The sequence below is a fragment of the Bos mutus genome, unplaced genomic scaffold, assembly GCF_027580195.1.
Source record: "Bos mutus isolate GX-2022 unplaced genomic scaffold, NWIPB_WYAK_1.1 CTG292, whole genome shotgun sequence".
NCBI lineage: Eukaryota > Metazoa > Chordata > Mammalia > Artiodactyla > Bovidae > Bos > Bos mutus.
Genome location: NW_027219787.1, coordinates 13,413 through 32,505, shown reverse-complemented (window position 1 = coordinate 32,505; position 19,093 = coordinate 13,413). Strand labels below are relative to the sequence as shown.

Here is a 19,093-nt window from a genome sequence, read left to right as displayed (position 1 = left end):
AAGTTCATATATACAGTAGAAACAAATCACAGCATAGTAACTTGAGAGTTGAATTACATTCGTTTTGGTTCCTTAATGATCTCAAATAACATTAATATAAACAAGGATACATGAATAATAATTATACCTCTGCAAATATCCACCCCTTCATCTTGTGATCCATACTAACATATCAATTTTGTACGTGTTTTAATTATGGAATACTTGCTACAGTGTTTCTGTTTAGAGTAATTCAACAAAAGTGGTACTAATGAAATGCTTTCTAGTATGAATTCTCTGGCATTGATTTCCTTTTGCTGTTTGATTAAACACTTGTCTACATTTTTGTATTTCATTCATGTATCTTTCCAAAGTAAACACTCGTTTTTTCAAAATTGTATATTTAGGACCAAGCTTTTTTTATCACTGATTCATTTCTAGGGTTTCTCTGCAGTATGTATTCTCTGATGGTGAGTGAGGTGATGGCTGTGATGAAATCCTTTGCCACATTCCTTACATTTCTGAGATTTCCCTGCAGTATGAATTCTCTGATGTTGAGAAAGACCTGAACTCCGGGAAAAGGCTTTGCCACATTCTGTACATTTATAAGGTCTCTGCCCAGTATGGATTCGTTGATGCTGAGTAAGAAGTGAATAACGGGTAAAGGCTTTGCCACATTCTGTACATTTATAAGGTCTCTCCCCAGTATGGATTCGTTGATGCTGAGTAAGAAGTGAATAACAGGTAAAGGCTTTGCCACATTCTGTACATTTATAAGGTCTCTCCCCAGTATGGATTCGTTGATGTTGAGTAAGATGTGAACAACAGATAAAGGCTTTGCCACATTCTGTACATTTATAAGGTCTCTCCCCAGTATGGATTCGTTGATGCTCAGTAAGACTGAATAACAGTTAAAGGCTTTGCCACATTCTGTACATTTATAAGGTCTCTCCCCAGTATGGATTCGTTGATGCTGAGTAAGAACTGAATAACAGGTAAAGGCTTTGCCACATTCTGTACATTTATAAGGTCTCTCCCCAGTATGGATTCGTTGATGTTGAGTAAGATGTGAACAACAGATAAAGGCTTTGCCACATTCTTTACATTTGTATGGTTTCTCCCCAGTATGAGTTCGCTGATGTACAGTAAGACTCAGATGCCAGTTAAAGGCTTTGCCACATTCTGTACATTTATAAGGTCTCTCCCCAGTATGGATTCGTTGATGCTGAGTAAGAGGTGAATAACGGGTAAAGGCTTTGCCACAGTCTGTACATTTATAAAGTCTCTCCCCAGTATGGATTCGTTGATGGAAGATTTGAACAACAGATAAAGTTTGCACATTCTTTACATTTGTATGGTTTCTCCCCAGTATGAGTTCGCTGATGTACAGTAAGACTCAGATGCCAGTTAAAGGCTTTGCCACATTCTGTACATTTATAAGGTCTCTCCCCAGTATGAATTCGCTGATGTTGAGTAACATGTGAACAATAGATAAAGATTTTGCCACATTCTGTACATTTGTATGGTTTCTCCCCAGCATGGATTCGCTGATGTTCAGTTAAATATGAACTCTGATTAAAGGCTTTGCCGCATGCTGTACATTTGAAACATTTCCTTCCTGTATGAATTTTCCTATGTCTACTTAGATTTGGTGAGTTACTAAAGACTTTCCCACATATATTACACTTGTAATGTTTCTGCTTAGTCTGAATATTCTGCTGTTGAATAACTTTTGAAGACTGGTTAAAAGCTTTAGCATAATCATAACAATTATAAGTCTTCTCTCCAATATCAATACTCTTATTCATATTAATAGTAAGATTTGAGCTTTGATAAAATATATTCTTATACTTATTATGTTTAGAATTGTCTGAAAATTGATGTCCCTGTTGTTTCATGAGATATGAGTCTTGGTCAACATTATGCCCAGTTTCACTGCATGAAGAGCTTCTCATTCCATCATGTATACTCTTGTAATTATTGGGGGTAGAGCTCCTGCTTAAGGCATTACTCATTTTGTTACGCTTGTAAAGTTGTTCCACACTAATTATACCTCCATATGTATTGAACAATGATGGTTGAATAAGGTCTCTCCCATTATTATCCACATTACAGATTTTGGAACAAGGAGAAAATAGTTGTTGGTTGAAGAACAATAAACCCTTGTTAAAGGATCCCTCAAAATGATTATATTGGGAATTTCCCCCCTCATTTTCAAGTTTCTGGTTTCCAGATATGTTTGAATGTATATTTAATAGACACCTATGCTCAGAGTTGTTTGAATGAGTATTTGCAGTAGAGACTAGATGACTTTCCAGATTTTCCACCTTTTGCTTCAGAGAACGTGTATGTTTCAAGAGATGATGTGGGTCTTTGCTGACAAATATACACTTATCTGCGGATGGTGATGACTGAAATTGGTCATCTGAGACTGGTTTTTCCCTATTTGATTCACATCCTTGATTTCTTTTGGCGGTAATGTTTACATTATGGGAATCTGTACCAATTTGGTTTTGTCCATCATAACATGCTCTCTGTTCTTTATGTGCCCTCATATATTCCCAGTCTTTGGTTAAATGTAAATTTCCAAGGTGAAATCTTTCATATATTCCTAGCTTTGCTGTTGGGAATAAATCTTCTAAGCCTGGCTTTTGGGTCCTCAAACCCTGGGTGTCGTGAGAAGACACAGCTGAAAGATACCAAATAATAAGTTATTCTACTTACTATTCTCGGGGAATATGGTTTACAATTTACATACAATTAGCATACACTGGCTAGATTAAGCCTAAAACTGAGATGGAAGAAGTCAAGATGGCAGAGGATTCAGAAGATGTGGAGTTCGTCTCTCTCCACAAAAGCATCAAGAATACATCTTGAAGTGGAAGAATTCTCACAGAGCCCTGCAGAACATGGGCAGAGGAACTTGGACACCTGAAAGGACAAGAAAGATTCCTGCTGAGCCAAGTAGGACAAAAGAATGAGGGAGGAAAAGGAAGAGGAAAAGAAGCGGGATGGGACACGCAAAACCCTGGGGGGACTGAAGAGAGGAGAGGTCTCCCCATCCAGGGAAGCCCCTCACTGGGGGAAGCCCAGTTGGGACAGAAGGAGAGACTCATTCTCTGTGGGAAGAGAACGCTGCAACCAGTGTGCAGGACAGAGTGAGACCTGTACACAGGCTGCTGAGCCCAGCCCTGCCCACGCAGCCTGAGAGGGTGTCCACCGCTGCACACAAGGGCTGGGTGCTGGAATGTGGGGATTGGAGAGCAGACCCAGGCAGAGGACTGTGGTTGGCTGTGAGGAGACATCCTGAGGGGACAGGAGGGAGGGAGGAGCTCTGCAAACGGGATGCTTGTGGAGGAAGCCTGAACCACCAGAGAAGCAGAGCAGCGTTGTTGAGTGATGCCCAAAGGGAAGAACCCCATTGCAGCCTCTCTGCCCCTGTGCCTGTCCCTGCCTCTCCAGATACTAGGAATGGCTCCCACCTAGGTGGGTGGGACCTCACGACCCCCACAGCTGCTTCCTCCTCCCCAGCCCCCTCCCCAGTGGTCTCCAGGGGCACCTTCAGAGCACACGCCTGTGGGTGGTCCCAATGTACAGATGGCACTGAAACCACAGCTGAGCCCCAGGCCCTACCACTAAGAAAGAAAAGCTGAGATCTCTCCTTGCAGCTATACAAACCATGGTGTTACACCCCACAACTGCCTTTGTAAACTCAGCTCCGACAGAACATCTGGATGGAAACGAGGCTCTGGCAGGCAAGACCAGTCTGGCTTTAGCAATTGTAGAGTTTGTAGGCATTCCCATGAGGCAGTTGGGCCAGGTCGCATCTAAATTGCCCCCATAGCACTGCAGGGGGTCCAGCTCCACAATGAATGTACACCTGGGACATGAGACTACAGTGGATCTATGCTGGTGACCTGGTGAAAACAACATCTGAGAGACACCACGGTCAAGTGCCATCATGCCCATGGTTCAGGTGGGGCCAAGATCAATGCCAACACAGGGTCACATGAGAGCTCGCACAACACATGGAAGATGACCCACAGAGCACGCTCCGAGGTGAACATCCCCCGAGGAGCAATCCTCAGTGGCTTCTCTCCCAGTGGGTGTGCTCCAGTCCCACTGGGTCAGAAGCACCATAGATCAGAAACACAGCTAAGTAGATCTGGGGACTCTACTCCACTAATCAGGGAGCAGACCCCACCCCTGACAGGGCAGTGACAGCCACAGAGGAAAGACGAAGCTCCCCTCAATATTCAGACAGGCTCTGGTCACAATAATAACAATCAACTCCCTATCAAGGGGATAAGGGAACAAGTCTCTGGACCACCTCACCCACCAGGGGGCAGACACCAGAGCAAGAGGAACTAAGATCTGCAGCCTGTAGAACAGAGACCACAAACACAGACACTGGACAAAATGAGATGACAAAGGAGTATGGTGTAGAGGAGAAGTCAAGACAGAAACCTACAGGAACAGCTAAATGAAGAGCAGTTGGGCAATGTAATGATTAATTTTACCTTTAAGTAATCAAATTTACAAACAAAACATTTTCACAAATACTGCTGCTGCTAAGTTGCTTCAGTCATGTCTGACTCTGTGCGACCCCAGAGACGACAGCCCACCAGGCTCCCCCATCCCTGGGATTCTCCAGGCAAGAACACTGGAGTGGGTTGCCATTTCCTTCTCCACAAATACTAATGCCTACTAATTATTTAACCCACTTCTTACCACTCAAGTTGTTATCTGAGCATGTTCTAATAGAATCTAAAATCGTAAATGATATTGACCTAGAACTAATCAGAAATAGATGGCATAAACAATAAAGTCCTGGGATGTTTCATAACGAAACAAGATAGATTTAATAAGGTAAGAGTTCTTGAGAAATAAAATAAGAAGTGAGACTTGAAAAATATGGTGAGAACATAGGGAACTCTATTCAATGCTCAGTGGTCACCTAAATGGGAAGGAAATCTAATCAAGGAGGGAAATGTGTATATGTATCACTTATTCTTTCTGTACAGCAAACTAACATAACTTTGTAAAATGGCATTATTGGAAGAGAAAAATTTCTTTTTAAAGATTCCTTTATATAATCTATAAGCTTAATAGTGAAGAATAATCAGAAAAAAGCACTGTGGGAAATGTCTTAAATTCTCATGCCAAGAATATATTTAAAAACTCTATGAGTTAAATAAATATATTCAAGTATTTTAGCATTAAGGAATTGGGGTAAATATACTTAACACATTTAATGTTAGTTCATATTAAAAAAAAGAACTTTAAAGTAAAATTCAGGTTTGCATTTTCTCATTTTAGCAAAATGTTTTATGCAGTGAAGAAAGAATTTGAGTATGAAGTTTATAAGGTCATATGTGTAGTTTCTAGTGGGTTGGAAAATATAGGGTAGAAAACAAAAAATATTTGTCCCCAGTATTCCTAGAAGTGTGGCAATTTGTTCACAAGTCCACCCACACACTTCTGACTAGGGACAGAATCAGAACTTTTAAAAGGGCTTAATACAGTTACTCAGAAATGTGCACAGATTTTCCAAAACCTCCCCAAATGGAAGAGCTATCAGGTCATGCAGGTTGTCCCAGGCCAGACAAGTATTTTGGTTCTCACTGTGAATGTGAAAATTAACCACTGGAGAAAAATACATAAACGATAAAAAGAATCAGGAATGGGTCAGGAGATGACCCTCTATGACAGTGACAGAAATAAACCCAGGCTAATCCAAAATCATTTCCACAGCAGATCTTCTCAAACCACACCACGAAGTATGACTTCCTCCACAATGCTTGTCCCTCTCACCGGATTTTTCTGCTCCATCCATAGACACATACCTGGGTGCACGGCTGGCGTCTCCATTCTCCGTATATCCCAGGGATCCTTCATTTGCTCCAGAAATGTGACCAGGTCCGGCTTAGAGATCACAAGACCTGTTCATCAGAAAAGGAATATGTGTTTTCCCAGATATTCATCAATTTCCAATCCAATATGTGTTCAGGTGAGAGAGAAGTCAAGGAAGAAAGTTAAAATAGCCTTAAAAAATGATTTTACCAAATAGTTTATTGGAAGCACTTTTAAAAGACAAATGCTCAAAATCAGGTTCTGATATTATGCTCAAGTACTACTAAGGCAAAAGCTAGTAGTAGAAATCCGGTTTTAAGAGGAGAGTGGCACTATTTTATACCACAGAACTTATAGAATTACCACTAACCTAGAATGAAGGATATGCAGGTCAAGAAGCAATAGTTAGAACTGTACATGGAACAACTGTACCATTGGGAAAGGAGTACATCAAGGCTGGATATTGCCACCCTGCTTATTTAACTTATATGCAGAGTACATCATGAGAAATGCTGGGCTGGATGAAGCACAAGCTGGAATCAAGATTGCTGGGAGAAATATCAATACCTCAGATATGCAGATGACACCACCCCTGTGGCAGAAAGTGAAGAAAAACTGAAGAGCCTCTTGATGAAAGTGAAAGAGGAGAGTTAAAAAGTTAGTTTAACTCAACATTCAGAAAACTAAGATCATGGCATCCAGTTCCATCATTTCATAGCAAGTAGATGGGGAAACAATGGAAACAGTGATAGACTTTATTTTGGGGGGTCCAAAATCACTGCAGATTGCGACTGCAGCCATGAAATTAAAAGATGCTTGCCCCTTGGAAGAAAAGCTATGACAAACCTAGACAGCATATTAAAAAGCAGAGACATCACTTTGCCAACAGAGGTCCATCTAGTCAAAGCTATGGTTTTTCCAGTAGTCACATATGGATGTGATATTTGGAACATAGAGAAAGCTGAGCACCAAAGAATTGATGCCTTTGAACTGTGGTGCTGGAGAAGGCTCTTGAGAGTCCCTTGGTCAGCAAGGAGATCACACCAGTCAATCCTAAAGAAATCAACCCTGAATATTTGTTGGAAGGACTGAAACTGAAGCTCCAATAATTTGGCCACCTGATGTGAAGAGCCGACTCACTGGAAAAGACCCTGATGCTGGGAAAGACTGAGGGCAGGAGGAGAAGGGGGCGTCAGAGGATGAGATGATTGAATAGCATTATTGACTCAATGGATATGAATTTGAGCAAACTCTGGGAGTTAAGGAAGGATAGGAAACCTGGTTTGCAGCATTCCACGGGATCACAAAGAGCTGGACATGATTTACCGACTGAACAACAAGGAGGCAGATTACATCAAGGAAGAAGAAGGTTAGAATTATAATGACCCATAATGAAGTCTTTCTTTCAAATGTCACAAATACCCTTTTTCCCCTAGAAAGTAGGGATCTGAACCTCTACTGGACAAAGCAGAAAATTCGAGGAGACATTCTAGAATGAACGAACCAAAACCCTGAAGGTACTTAAGGGATTCTGGAAGGCAGTTATCCTCACCCAAGGAGGCCAGGTTCCCGTAGTTCTCTAACATCACGTCCCTGTATAATTCCCGCTGACCGAGGTCCAGGCACTCCCACTCCTCTTGAGTGAAGTCTATGGCCACATCCTGGAATGTCAGCCGTCCCTGAAATACAAAGGACATGAGCCATGTGGACATGGGAAGACTTCCTAATGTGACCCAAGATGAAACCAGCAAGAGAAATGGTTTTGATTTAGGAGAATGTCTGGTGTTACACAAGAATATAATTTTTATACAGCCGTATTTTCCACTGTATTTCTAACCCAGGAAAGGAGAATGAGATATGATCCACAGACCACTATAGAAACTATTCTGATCTGGAAGAGAAATTATAAAACAATCACACCACACTGACCTATCTATTTTTGAGAGTTGTACTCGTGTGACACAGGATAAACTGTCTATCAGGGAAAGTATGTTAGTCACTCAGTCATGTCTGATTCTTTCTGACCCCATGGACTGTAGCACGCCAGGCTTCTGTGTCCATGGGATTTTTCAGGCAAGAATACTGGAGTGAGTTGCCATTTCCTTCTCCAGGGGAATCTTCCCCACCAAGGGATCAGACCCAGGTCTCCCACATTGCAGGCAGACTCTTCACCATCTGAGCCACTGGGGAAGGCCCTTATCAAGGAGACAGGCAATATTTTTAAAAAGCATGCTCTGATCTAAGAGTTCTGGAGTGGGGCCAATGTGCCACATTTTTAACAAGCTTATTTTAACTAGCAATGTTGAAAATTCTGATACATAAATGACCATTATGAATAGCAAAGAAGTAGACTAGTAAGGTAAGAATTTATACTTAACTTTGAATTTTAAGTGTTTTTCAAAATTGATGGGTCTTATAGAATAGTACCCATAGCAGCAATAATCTTTTGAACTATTTAGTATATACTATATGTCTTTCTCGGAGAAGGCACTGGCACCCCAACTCCAGTACTCTTGCCTGGAAAATCCCATGGACAGAGGAGCCTGGTGGGCTGCAGTCCATGGGGTCTCAAAGAGTCAGACACGACTGAGCGACTTCACTTTGACTTTTCACTTTCATGCATTGGAGAAGGAAATGACAACCCACTCCAGTGTTCTTGCCTGGAGAATCCCAGGGACGGGAGAGCCTGGTGGGCTGCCATCTATGGGGTCGCACAGAGTCGGACACGACTGAAGTGACTTAGTAGTAGTAGTAGTATATGTCTTTCTAACAGTTTTTACAGAGTCTTGAATGCACCACATAAATAATATAAAATCAACATTGTTGTTCCACCTTTTTGCAAATATTTTGTCAACCATTACTTAAATGACAGATTTTGAATTTTGCTTCAGTTTATGTGAACTAAAATTTAACTAGTAAAACACAAATACACAGAGACAACACTAAAGAAAGTTTATACAAGTTTTTATAGGGTCTTCCCTGGTAGTCCAAGCTCCCAAGTCAGGGGGCTGGGTTCAGTCCCTTGTTAGAGAACTAGATCCCACACGCCACAGCTAAAGTTTGCCTGCTGCAACAGTCTCCCACATGGCTCCAAGATTCTGCAGGCTGTAAACAAGACACAACTCAGCCAAACACATAAATATGTGTATTTTTTAAAAAGAACTTTATATACCTGGGGAGAATACCAAAAGAAGAAAAAAAATTTAACATTTTCATGCATACAGACATATATTAAAATGAGACTATATACCTATTAAGAGTATTAAAGAAAAGCTAACATTCAGAAAACTAAGATCACGGCATCTGGTCCTATCACTTCATGGCAAATAGATGGGGAAACAGTGGAAACAGTGGCTGACTTTATTTTTTGGGGCTCCAAAATCACTGCAGATAGTGATTGCAGCCATGAAATTAAAAGATGCTTACTCCTTGGAAGGAAAGTTATGACCAACCTAGACAGCATATTAAAAAGCAGAGACATTACTTTGTCCACAAAGGTCCATCTAGTCAAGGCTTTGGTTTTCCCAGTAGCCATGTATGGATGTGAGAGTTGGACTATAAAGAAAGCTGAGCACAGAAGAACTGATGCTTTTGAACTGTGGTGTTGGAGAAGACTCTTGAGAGTCCCTTGGACTGCAAGGAGATCCAACCAGTCCATCCTAAAGGAAATCAGTCCTGGGTGTTCATTGGAAGGACTGATGTTGAAGCTGAAACTCCAATATTTTGGCCACCTGATGCGAAAAGCTGACTTGTTTGAAAAGACCCTGATGTTGGGAAAGATTGAAAGCAGGAGAAGAAGGGGATGACAGAGGATGAGATGGTTGGATGGCATCACCAACTCATTGAACATGAGTTTGGGTAAACTCCAGGTGTTGGTGATGGACAGGGAGGCCTGGCATGCTGTGGTTCATGGGGTTGCAAAGAGTCAGACACGACTGAGCAACTGAACTGAACTGATTCATGTCAATAAAATTGAGATGATTTTTAATGGGTTAAAATATATACATCTACTTGTGGATGATATTCTTTGTATATTTAAATACACTAGGGTGCAAACATATACAACCGTATAAGATAAATTAGAGCTCTTGGTTCTGAAACTTTGATTTCTTGAAAAACTGTATCATTTTGTTGAGCTGTATCTTAGAAATTCAACATAGGTGAAAACAGATTAGCACCAATATGATTGTTGCAAATATTTTGAAAAAAAATAAGTGAGTAAGAAGACTATGTCTGTGATATGAGCATGGAGTGTACTGGAAAAACCACACCTGGGCTTGAGTGATGAAAACCCCACTCCCAAAACCCAGTGTCTATCATCAACACAGTGAGTGTTCATTTTCCAAAGCAAAGAGAAACCAAGAAGATGCGGAGTTTCTCCATTAACTGTGAGGGTTTTCACACGTTCCTCACTCCATTTTTCCACAACCTTGTTTAAAGACAGAGGGGAAAAAAATGAACTTCATAGCCTGATAACCTCAGAGAAATCACCAGAGCCAGTGGACATCATCTGTCATGGTGTAAATGGATCACACGGAAGATGCACAATCAGAGCCTGGGCATTTAGGAAAAATTAAGGAAATTATAAGTTGAACCTAACATAAAAAGATATCAGTTTTATGCAAAATTCAGTTTATATACACTTCCTCTGTTTTGTCACCTAACAATGTGTTTAACTAGTAAGTCTTAGCATTACAGAGGACAGTATCTCCTAGTTTTCTTTTTATTTCTGAGCAGTTTCTGAAAAATTCTGGATCACTGAGTTGATTTAATATATAAGGGCATTTTTTAACTCCTCAAGAGCTGAATTGTATCCACGTGTAAACTCATCATGGCATTTCCCCTACTTGCCTAAGATCCCAACACCGAACCACATCCCAGTGGGAATCTCGGATACCAGTGCCTCTCCGTGTTGATCTCTCACAAAGGGAATATATTCACCAGCTGAAAGTCACTAATTCACTTTGAGAATTCATCATGTTCTATAGAAAGCCAGGATACAGAAACCCAGAGAACAGGCTCTGGGACACAAGGGAGAGGTGGTCTAGAGAGCCGGTCTTCACGATAAGAAGAAAAGGAAAAAATAAGAAGTTGATAACAAATACCCCAGGCAGAAAAATTAGAAGGAGAGAACTAAAGGTTTGCAGATTCTCAATCCAGGCAGTTCAGGAGGAAAAGCAGACACAGCCCCAGGCCCAGAACAGGACATGTACCTGAGAAGCTGCCATTTCCTCCTCTTCTTCCTCCTGCTGTGTCTTCTCTGGGGATGTTATGTAGCAAACACACCTCTGCATCTTGAGAAAATACCTTCAAAGGCATCCGCACAGCTCTTTAACCTGCAACCACCACAACTACAGACAGAAGGCCCTTGAAAAGCTGAAAAGACCCACCTCCCCTGTCCTGTCTCAGGAGAGATTCAGGAACAATCACTTCCTACCTGGAGACCAGCCTGTGGACTTATTTCTTGATTGTTCTCTCCCCACAGAGAGCTCCTAACCCTCTGCTCACACAGACCATGTGAGCTGACTGACTTCCCGGTCCAAATCCAGTTAGACCAACCCTGCGGCCTCTCCTTGGACTGAAGCCCAGCCTCAGCTCTCACAGGTAGACCAGGAGCCACGTCTTTAACCCGGGCCTCCCCTTAGAGTCCCCTGGAGCTCTTCCTACACACCACACTGATGCTCCCACAGGACCAAGAGACAACTCTGTGGGGAGGGCACCAGGAGGTCCTTGCCTAACACTGGTCACGTGACCCTGATGGGAAACAGATGGAAATCACTTGGCCAATGAATTTCAGTGAATATGAACCCCTTGAGGTCAGGTCCCCACTGTAAGAAGTTATGAATCTGCAGGTCTGAGGTGAGGTCATTAAATACGTCTTTAGCAAGTTCTCTGTTCTGATGCTTCTTCCCCAAGACCCACACTCAGGAGCCCTGAGCTTGAGCCCTCTCACTCAGCACACCTGAGACATCTCAGGAGGGGAGGGTTTAGGGTGGGAATTTCTGAGGGAGGTCAGGCTAGAACCAGGCAGAGAAAGTTCCAGTACTTGGGGTTCAGGCCTTTCTAAGGGACCCTGGGTGAAGTGCTGTGGGCTCCCCAGGCTGAGCGTGGATGGGTCCATTCAAACCAAGAGGAGCAGGATTCTGGTGAGCTCTGAGGGTGTCACTGAAGGGGGGGTCTGTCCAGTAGACCCTGGGGTTCAGCAAGACTGCTGGTCTCAAGGAAGGGGGTCACCTAGTGGAGGTGCTCACAGGACTGGCTGGTGTGAGTTCAAGGACCTGCAGGCTGCCTGCTCCCCAGACAGATGCTGAGGCAGCAACAGCATGGAGCAGTCAGGGAAGCTCTCAACAGTACTCTGTATGATCCTTCTTATTAGAACCGTCACCATTTCCCTGCAGTTACAGAGAGGGGGAAAAAGTACAATGGATAAATGGTGAGAAATATATGATCAAATTATATGAGGCTTAAGGGCAGTAACAGATGTCATCCCACTGTGCTACCTAATAGTTCACTGTTTTGTATTCTTCCCTGCAACCTTAAATAAAGTGGGAGAGGTTAATGTTGGTGGTAGGTAAACCATTCATCACACATCAACTGTATCACCAGAAACCATTCAGTTTTATTGATTAATATGTATGAATATCACACACACTATATGGAGAAGGAAATGGCACCCCACTCCAGTGTTCTTGCCTGGAGAATCCCAGGGACAGAGGAGCCCGGTGGGCTGCTGTCTATGGGGTTGCACAGAGTCAGACACGACTGAAGCGACTTAGCAGCAGCAGCAGTATGAAGGATGAAGATTATCTCAGTGGAGAGGAAGGTTAAAAATCATAATGAATCATCATGAAGTCTGTCTTTCTCAACTCATGTATTCCCATTACTCCTAGAAAGCAGGGATCTGAAACTCTATTATAAGAAGCAGAAGAATCTAGGAGACATTCTAGAAATGCAGGAACTAAAACCCTGAGGAACCAAAACCAAAATCCCAGGCTGCTGAGCAACTAAGCCTGTGTGCCACAACCACTGGGCCTGTGCTCTAGAGCCCGAGAACCACAACTGAGCCCATGAGCCAGAACTACTGAAGGCCAGGCACCCTAGGTGCTGTGCTCTGCAGCAAGAGGAGCCACTGCAGTGAGAAGCCTGCTCACTGCAACTAGAGAAAAGCCCGCACAGCAATAAAGACTCAGCACAGCCAAAGATAAATAAATAAACAAAATTATATATTAAAAAAAATGTTGTTCGGACGTCCAGAGGAGTCAGGCCTCACAGACCAGTTGCCCTTCACCCTTTCTCCTCATCTGGCCTGAACCGGAACACTCAACTTTCCCGACGGATAGCAAAGGAATCTCCTGAGGATCTGCATTGCCTGCGATCTCTCATCCACCCGGACCCAGGCTAGACTTCCCACCCTCAGCTCCTCCCTTCCTTGCGTCCCCAGCTCTGGCCCTTCCAGCCCCACCTGTGGTCAGATTTTTCCCTCCATCACTGTCTGGATGCTCCTGGCAAGTCACTTCCCCTTCTACTCTTCCCTGAGCCCGTCTCACACTATCATTGCTGGGAAAGGCATACAATGAATGCCTGAGGTTTACTGTGTTCCTGCCTCAATTCAGGACCACGTACCACCCATTCAATGAACATTTTTAGATTTTCCTCTTCCCCATCCCAGTGGACGTGGACTGGGCATTCATCTTAAGCAAAGACTGCTATGCTGATTTCTGAGTGAGAACACCATGAAACTGCCTCACTCTTCATAGAACAGGTCGGACATGTGGTCCATCCAGTGAGATTGTGGGTTGATAAAGGATAGTCATGCTCTTCAAGATCTCCAATAATGAGGAATCAGTCCTTAGCATTTCCACGTATTTTGCCATTGAAATTGTTTGGGGTTACTGGAGGAAAGGGGTCATTTCCCCCTGAAGAGTTGCCCTTGATCTTGGACTTTCCATCTGGGTTACTTGGGGGGAATGAAGAATTTGCCTGTCTCTCCTCCACCGCTGACCTCCAGATGATTCATTTTCACCACCTGGGGAGACAGGCCATGGAGAGTGATCGACAGATGCTGAAACACTGACTAATCTTGGAACTCCCAGTGTGCTAACTATATTCAGATGGCTCCTGTGCTCGAAGCTCTTCAGACCCCCCTGATGAGCTCCTATCCTTGCCCACACCCCCCTTACCTCCCCAGCCTGGCCAGAATCTGGCCCGCAGATGCTTAACCCACATTGATTCCTTGGTGCCCTACACCCTTGTGTGGCTGCTGCGTTGCATCTGATTCTTTGCCATCCTTTGGACTGTAGCCCACCAGGCTCCACTGTCCCTGGGATTCTCCAGGCAAGAATGCTGGAGTGGTTGTAATTTCCTCCTCCGAGGGATCTTCCTGGCCCAGGGAAGGAACCCAAATCTCCTGCCTTCCAGGTGGATTCTGTACTGCTGGGACATCAGGGAAGCCCACCCTACACCCTTAAGTCCTGTTTTTTCACATCATGGCAGCCCGAGCCACCCCCTGCTCTGGAGCCTCCAGCTTTTCATCTTGTAACTCTCCTCTGTCCACATTCAAATCCTTCTTCAATTTCACAGCTGAGTTGAATGCAGCTTCCTCCACGCAGCCTTTCCTGATTGCCCTACCCAATCAGAAGTGGGTAATCTCTCCCTTTCCAGAATTATCAAGTGATTTCCTTTTTAATTTATTTATTTGGCTACGTTGTGTCTCAGTTACAGAAGGCGGGCTACAGGGCATGGAGTTGCTCGGCAGCAGGTGGGATCTCAGTTCCCCGACCAGGGATGGAACCTGTGTTGCCTACACTGGGAGGCGGAGTCTTAACCACTGGACCACCAGGGAAGCCCCTATCAAGTGATGTTATTTGTTCTTTTCTGGAGAAGTGATTTTTTCCTCATGACAGAGTGATTTGTTTTTGTGTAGATGCCAGATAGTAACCTACCCTGCTCTTCATTACTCAACAAATTCAACCTGTTTAGGGATGCAATATTGCCCGCTCAAGCACTACTTTGGCCTCCTTTGCAGTTAAGAGGGGACCGTGTGACATTGCTTTAGTGGAAGTGAGCTGGGGATTCTTGGGGAAGTTTTTGCTTTCCTGATACTGTCCTTTCCTCTTTCCTGTCTCTTCCTTCTTCTTCTTCCTAGAATATGGATGTGATACTGGAGGTGGAGCAGCAATTTGGCAACCATGAGGTAACCATAATGGAGAAAGCCACTCATGGTGATTATTCACTTAAGGATGCTTTAGCAGAACAATTCAAGAAGCCTAGTTCCCTGACGGCCTTGGAGAGCTGCTATGCCAACCCTGCACAGCCTAGCTCTGCACATCTTTTTCTTTAATTGACGTATAGCTGATTTAATGTTAGTTTCTGCTGTACAGCAAAGAGATTCAATTATACATGTATATATGTATAAATATATATATTCTCTTTCATATTCTTTTCCTTTATGGTTTATCACAAGATACTGAAAATAGTTCCCTGTGCTACACAGTAGGGCCTCATTGTTTATCCATTCTGTATTGTAATAGTTTGCATCTGTGAATCCCCAAACTCCCAATCCATCCCTCCCCCACCCAGCTCCCCCTTGACATCCAAACATCAAGCAGACCTCTGTGCCCTGTGCAGAGCTTAGAAATGAACTTGTTTGATAGTCACTGATAAAATGGTCACATCAATTTCACCTTTCTTGAAACTATTCCCCACACACACTTGTTTTTTTTTTTGAAAAGCACCAACTTCAGAGCAGGAGCCCAGGGTTTGAGTGCCAATTATGGCGGCTATGACACTGATTCATTGGGAAACCACAGACAACTGCTTTTCCTCTCTGGGCCATTTCTGCAATAATTCTGCAATAATTCCTGGGAAAGAGGCAGAATGAAGAAATACGTCTGGGCATGACCTTCCTTATTAGCATTTTAATCAAGCATTACCAAAGACATCATGGGTATTTCAGGTTCCAGGGTTATTTTATGTCCTCAGACATTGGGTTGGTCTCAATTCATTTCTGGTAAAATATTTCAGCAGCCACCACTTTGTGGAGCTCATTGGCTTTTGCCATAAACTCCGGTCTGCATAAGGATTCTGAGACTTCTTTCCAGTAATTTTATAGACAGGGGCTAGCAACAATCCCTGATGTAGAATATGTTCATGTCCCCCAAAATCCAAATAGGCCAATCAGACACTGGGCTTCTAACTTCTTTTTTCCACCAGACATCCTGTCCTTTTCAAATTAACAACCTGTGTGGGTTTGGGCAGTTTTATTGGTTCCCATTTATTATATCCAATCAATTTTGGTTGAAGGGAGGATTTATATGTCTCCTGTTTAATAATACTAGAAAGGGGAAATGTTCCCCAGTCATACAACGTATCTATTTATTAATACATTGAGGTAAAGGAGGAGATTCAATGACTTTCCATGAAATCTGTTTAAACATTCCAATCTTCCTCTAAACTCCCACAGTAATCCCATCAATTCTTAAATTTCCATAGCTTCCCCATTCAACTGTAACTCCTATTAGGACTGACTAGCATCCAGTCCCATCACTTCATGGCAAATAGGAGGAGAAAAAGTGGAGGCAGTGACAGATTTTATTTTCTTGGGCTCCAAAATCTTTGCAGATGGTGACTGCAGTCATGAAATTAAAAGATGCTTGCCTTTTGGAAGGAAAGTTATGACAAACCTAGACAGCGTATCAAAAAGGCAGAGACATCACTTTGCTGACAAAAGTTTGTATAGTCAAAGCCATGGTTTTTCCAGTAGTCATGTACAGATGGGAGAGTTGGACCATAAAGAAGGCAGAGCACCAAAGAATTGATGCTTTCAAATTGTGGTGCTGGAGAGGACTCTTGAGAGTCCCGTGGACAGCAAAGAGTTCAAACTAGTCAAGGCTAAAGGAAATCAACCCTGAATATTCATTGGAAGGACTGATACTGAAGCTGAAGCTCCAATGCTTTGGCCACATGATGCAAAGAGCTGACTTATTGGAAAAGACCCTGATGCTGGGAAAGACTGAAGGCAAAAGGAGAAAGGGGACGACAGAGGATGAGATGGTTAGATAGCATCATTGACTCAATGGTCATGAATTTGAGCAAACTCTGAGAGATAGTGAAAGACAGGGGAGCCTGGCATGCTGCAGTTCACGGGGTTCACAAAGAGTCAGACATGACTGAGTGACTAAACAACAAGTTTTAGAATCACAGAGCGTGAGGTTCCCGTGTTAAGGAGTCTCAGAAACATGTCTCCATTTTATTGCTAATGTGCATATGGCTTTGAGTGCCCTGCTGGAAATGGGGCCAAGGAACCCAGGCCCTTCAATGAATCTTTATCTTGATTAGGTTATGGGACCATCACCTCAGGTGATTTGCAGTCAGATTTCTCATTGTCCTATCTGTCTTGTGGCTTTTTAAATTCCCCCAAACAAGGGTAGATAGAGCAGACTTGACTGAGGTCCTTCAATGCTGGGGGATGATCCAGGGTTCCCACGGGTCCACCCAGTCTCCCAGAGTGCTGCACTGAGACCTTTGTTTTGACCCCATCAATGTCCCATTTATCCCAATTCTTTTTAAAATTAATGTATTAATTTTTGGCTGGGCTGGGTCTTTGTTGCTGCATGTGGGCTTGCTCTATTTGCAGCACGTGGGTTTCTCATTGCAGTGGCTTCTCGGTTGTGGAACACAGGCTCTAGGTGCACGAGCTTCAGTAGTTACAGCACACAGGCTGAGTTGCCCCTCTGACATGTGGAATCTTCTTGGACCAGGGCTGGAACCTGTGTCCTCTGAACTGTCAGGAGGATTCTTAACCATTGGACCACCAGGGAAGTTCCTATTTATCCCATTTCTTAAGGACTGTTTAAAGATTTCCACCCTGTCAGACTTTGACTCTCCCCTTCGTCTTTCTTCATTTTCTGGTGACTCACTTTAATGTCTTGTGCTCCCTGTGGTTTCACCATAACGCTTCCCTTTAGTAGCAGCAGCCCCGAGGCTAACAGCTTTATCTTGGGCTGGACAGAACCCAAACTGGGCTGTCAGGATCCCGCCCAGCCTTTTCCTCTTCTTTCATGTTAGCTATTACAGATAAAAATAACCCAGGATCATGCATTTAGCTTGTTCTTGTTATGTTGCATTTTCTTATGCATCCAGTGAGTCAACTTCTTGGATGTTGTATCCATCATTAAAAAAAGGTAACCCTTAACCTCCTGTAACTAATTACAGAACAGTTGTATTTCAGGAACCCTTGAGTAACCCTGGGGCCACCCAGGAATCAGAGTCATCATCTCGTGTCCTCATATCCTTCCTTTTCCCAAATGGTGTGCTTCAGTGGGTCCTGTTTGTTCTAGTGGATTTCATTTCTATGCCAGCAGCAGCTAGGGAATGGTCTGCAAGATGCCTCATTCCTGACAGTGACTGCAGATTGCAGGGGTCCCTAAAAGCCCCTCGTTTTTGATATCTATTGAAAGTCTGGGGGCCCTCAAGACTACCCTCAGATTTGATAATTCACTGGAAGTACTCCCAGAATTCACAGAAGGACTTCCCTGGTGGTCCAGTGGTTAAGACTCAGCACTTCAGATGCATGGGTCATGAGTTCAATCCCTTGTCAGGGAACCAAGATCCCATATGCTGCAGGGTTCAGCCAAAAATAGGAAACAAAAGAATCCACTTCTAGAATTCACTGAAAGCTGTTTTAGGTTACTGTTTTTTGCAACTAAAGGACACAGATTAGAATCTGCCAAGAGAAGGAGCACAGAAGGCAGAGTCTGGGAAAGTTCCAGCCAGACAGCTTCCTGTTCTCCTCTCCCCGAGGAGTCAGAGACATTAACAGGCCCAGAGACTGACAACAGGCCCAGAGACTGACAACCAGAGAAGCTCACCCAAACCCCGTGACCAGAGTTTTTATTGGACCTTAATCATGAGGGCATCTGCCCTTTCGGAAGATTTTATTCTCCTGCTCCTTCTGAAGGTGAACTGGTACCACAGGATCCAAAGCCCCACTGGAAATCACGTTGTTAAACTGTCTTGTGCAGCCAGCTCCTGCTCTTAATCACAGCTGAAGACTCTTCAGTGTGACGCCAGGACCTCAGGCAAACAGAGACTCTCCATCAGGCAGGACTTCCCAGGGTTTAGAGATTATACCTCCTGGAATCCAAGGGCAAAGGCCAGACCTCTCTTTGGGCTCCATTAACTTCCTTACTACATAGAATGATGTGTGCTAAATTCAAGGTAGCAGTGATTGCTAGATTTTAGTGGGAGATATGGTTGGGGA

The 19,093-nt window shown here is 43.4% G+C and overlaps 1 protein-coding gene across 1 annotated transcript in view; it reads right to left on the bottom strand.

Moving 5' to 3' along the window:
* Positions 1-222: 222 nt before the first annotated feature.
* The window catches only part of LOC102271198 (zinc finger protein 737-like), a gene marked incomplete at its 5' end in the record, with an annotated part of 30,928 nt that continues 12,057 nt past the window's right edge, over positions 223-19,093 (bottom strand). The window contains 6 exon segments of the mRNA XM_070366922.1: positions 223-335; positions 419-880; positions 883-1,245; positions 1,328-1,729; positions 5,826-5,921; positions 7,385-7,511. Coding sequence (XP_070223023.1) covers positions 223-335; positions 419-880; positions 883-1,245; positions 1,328-1,729; positions 5,826-5,921; positions 7,385-7,511 — 1,563 coding nt within the window.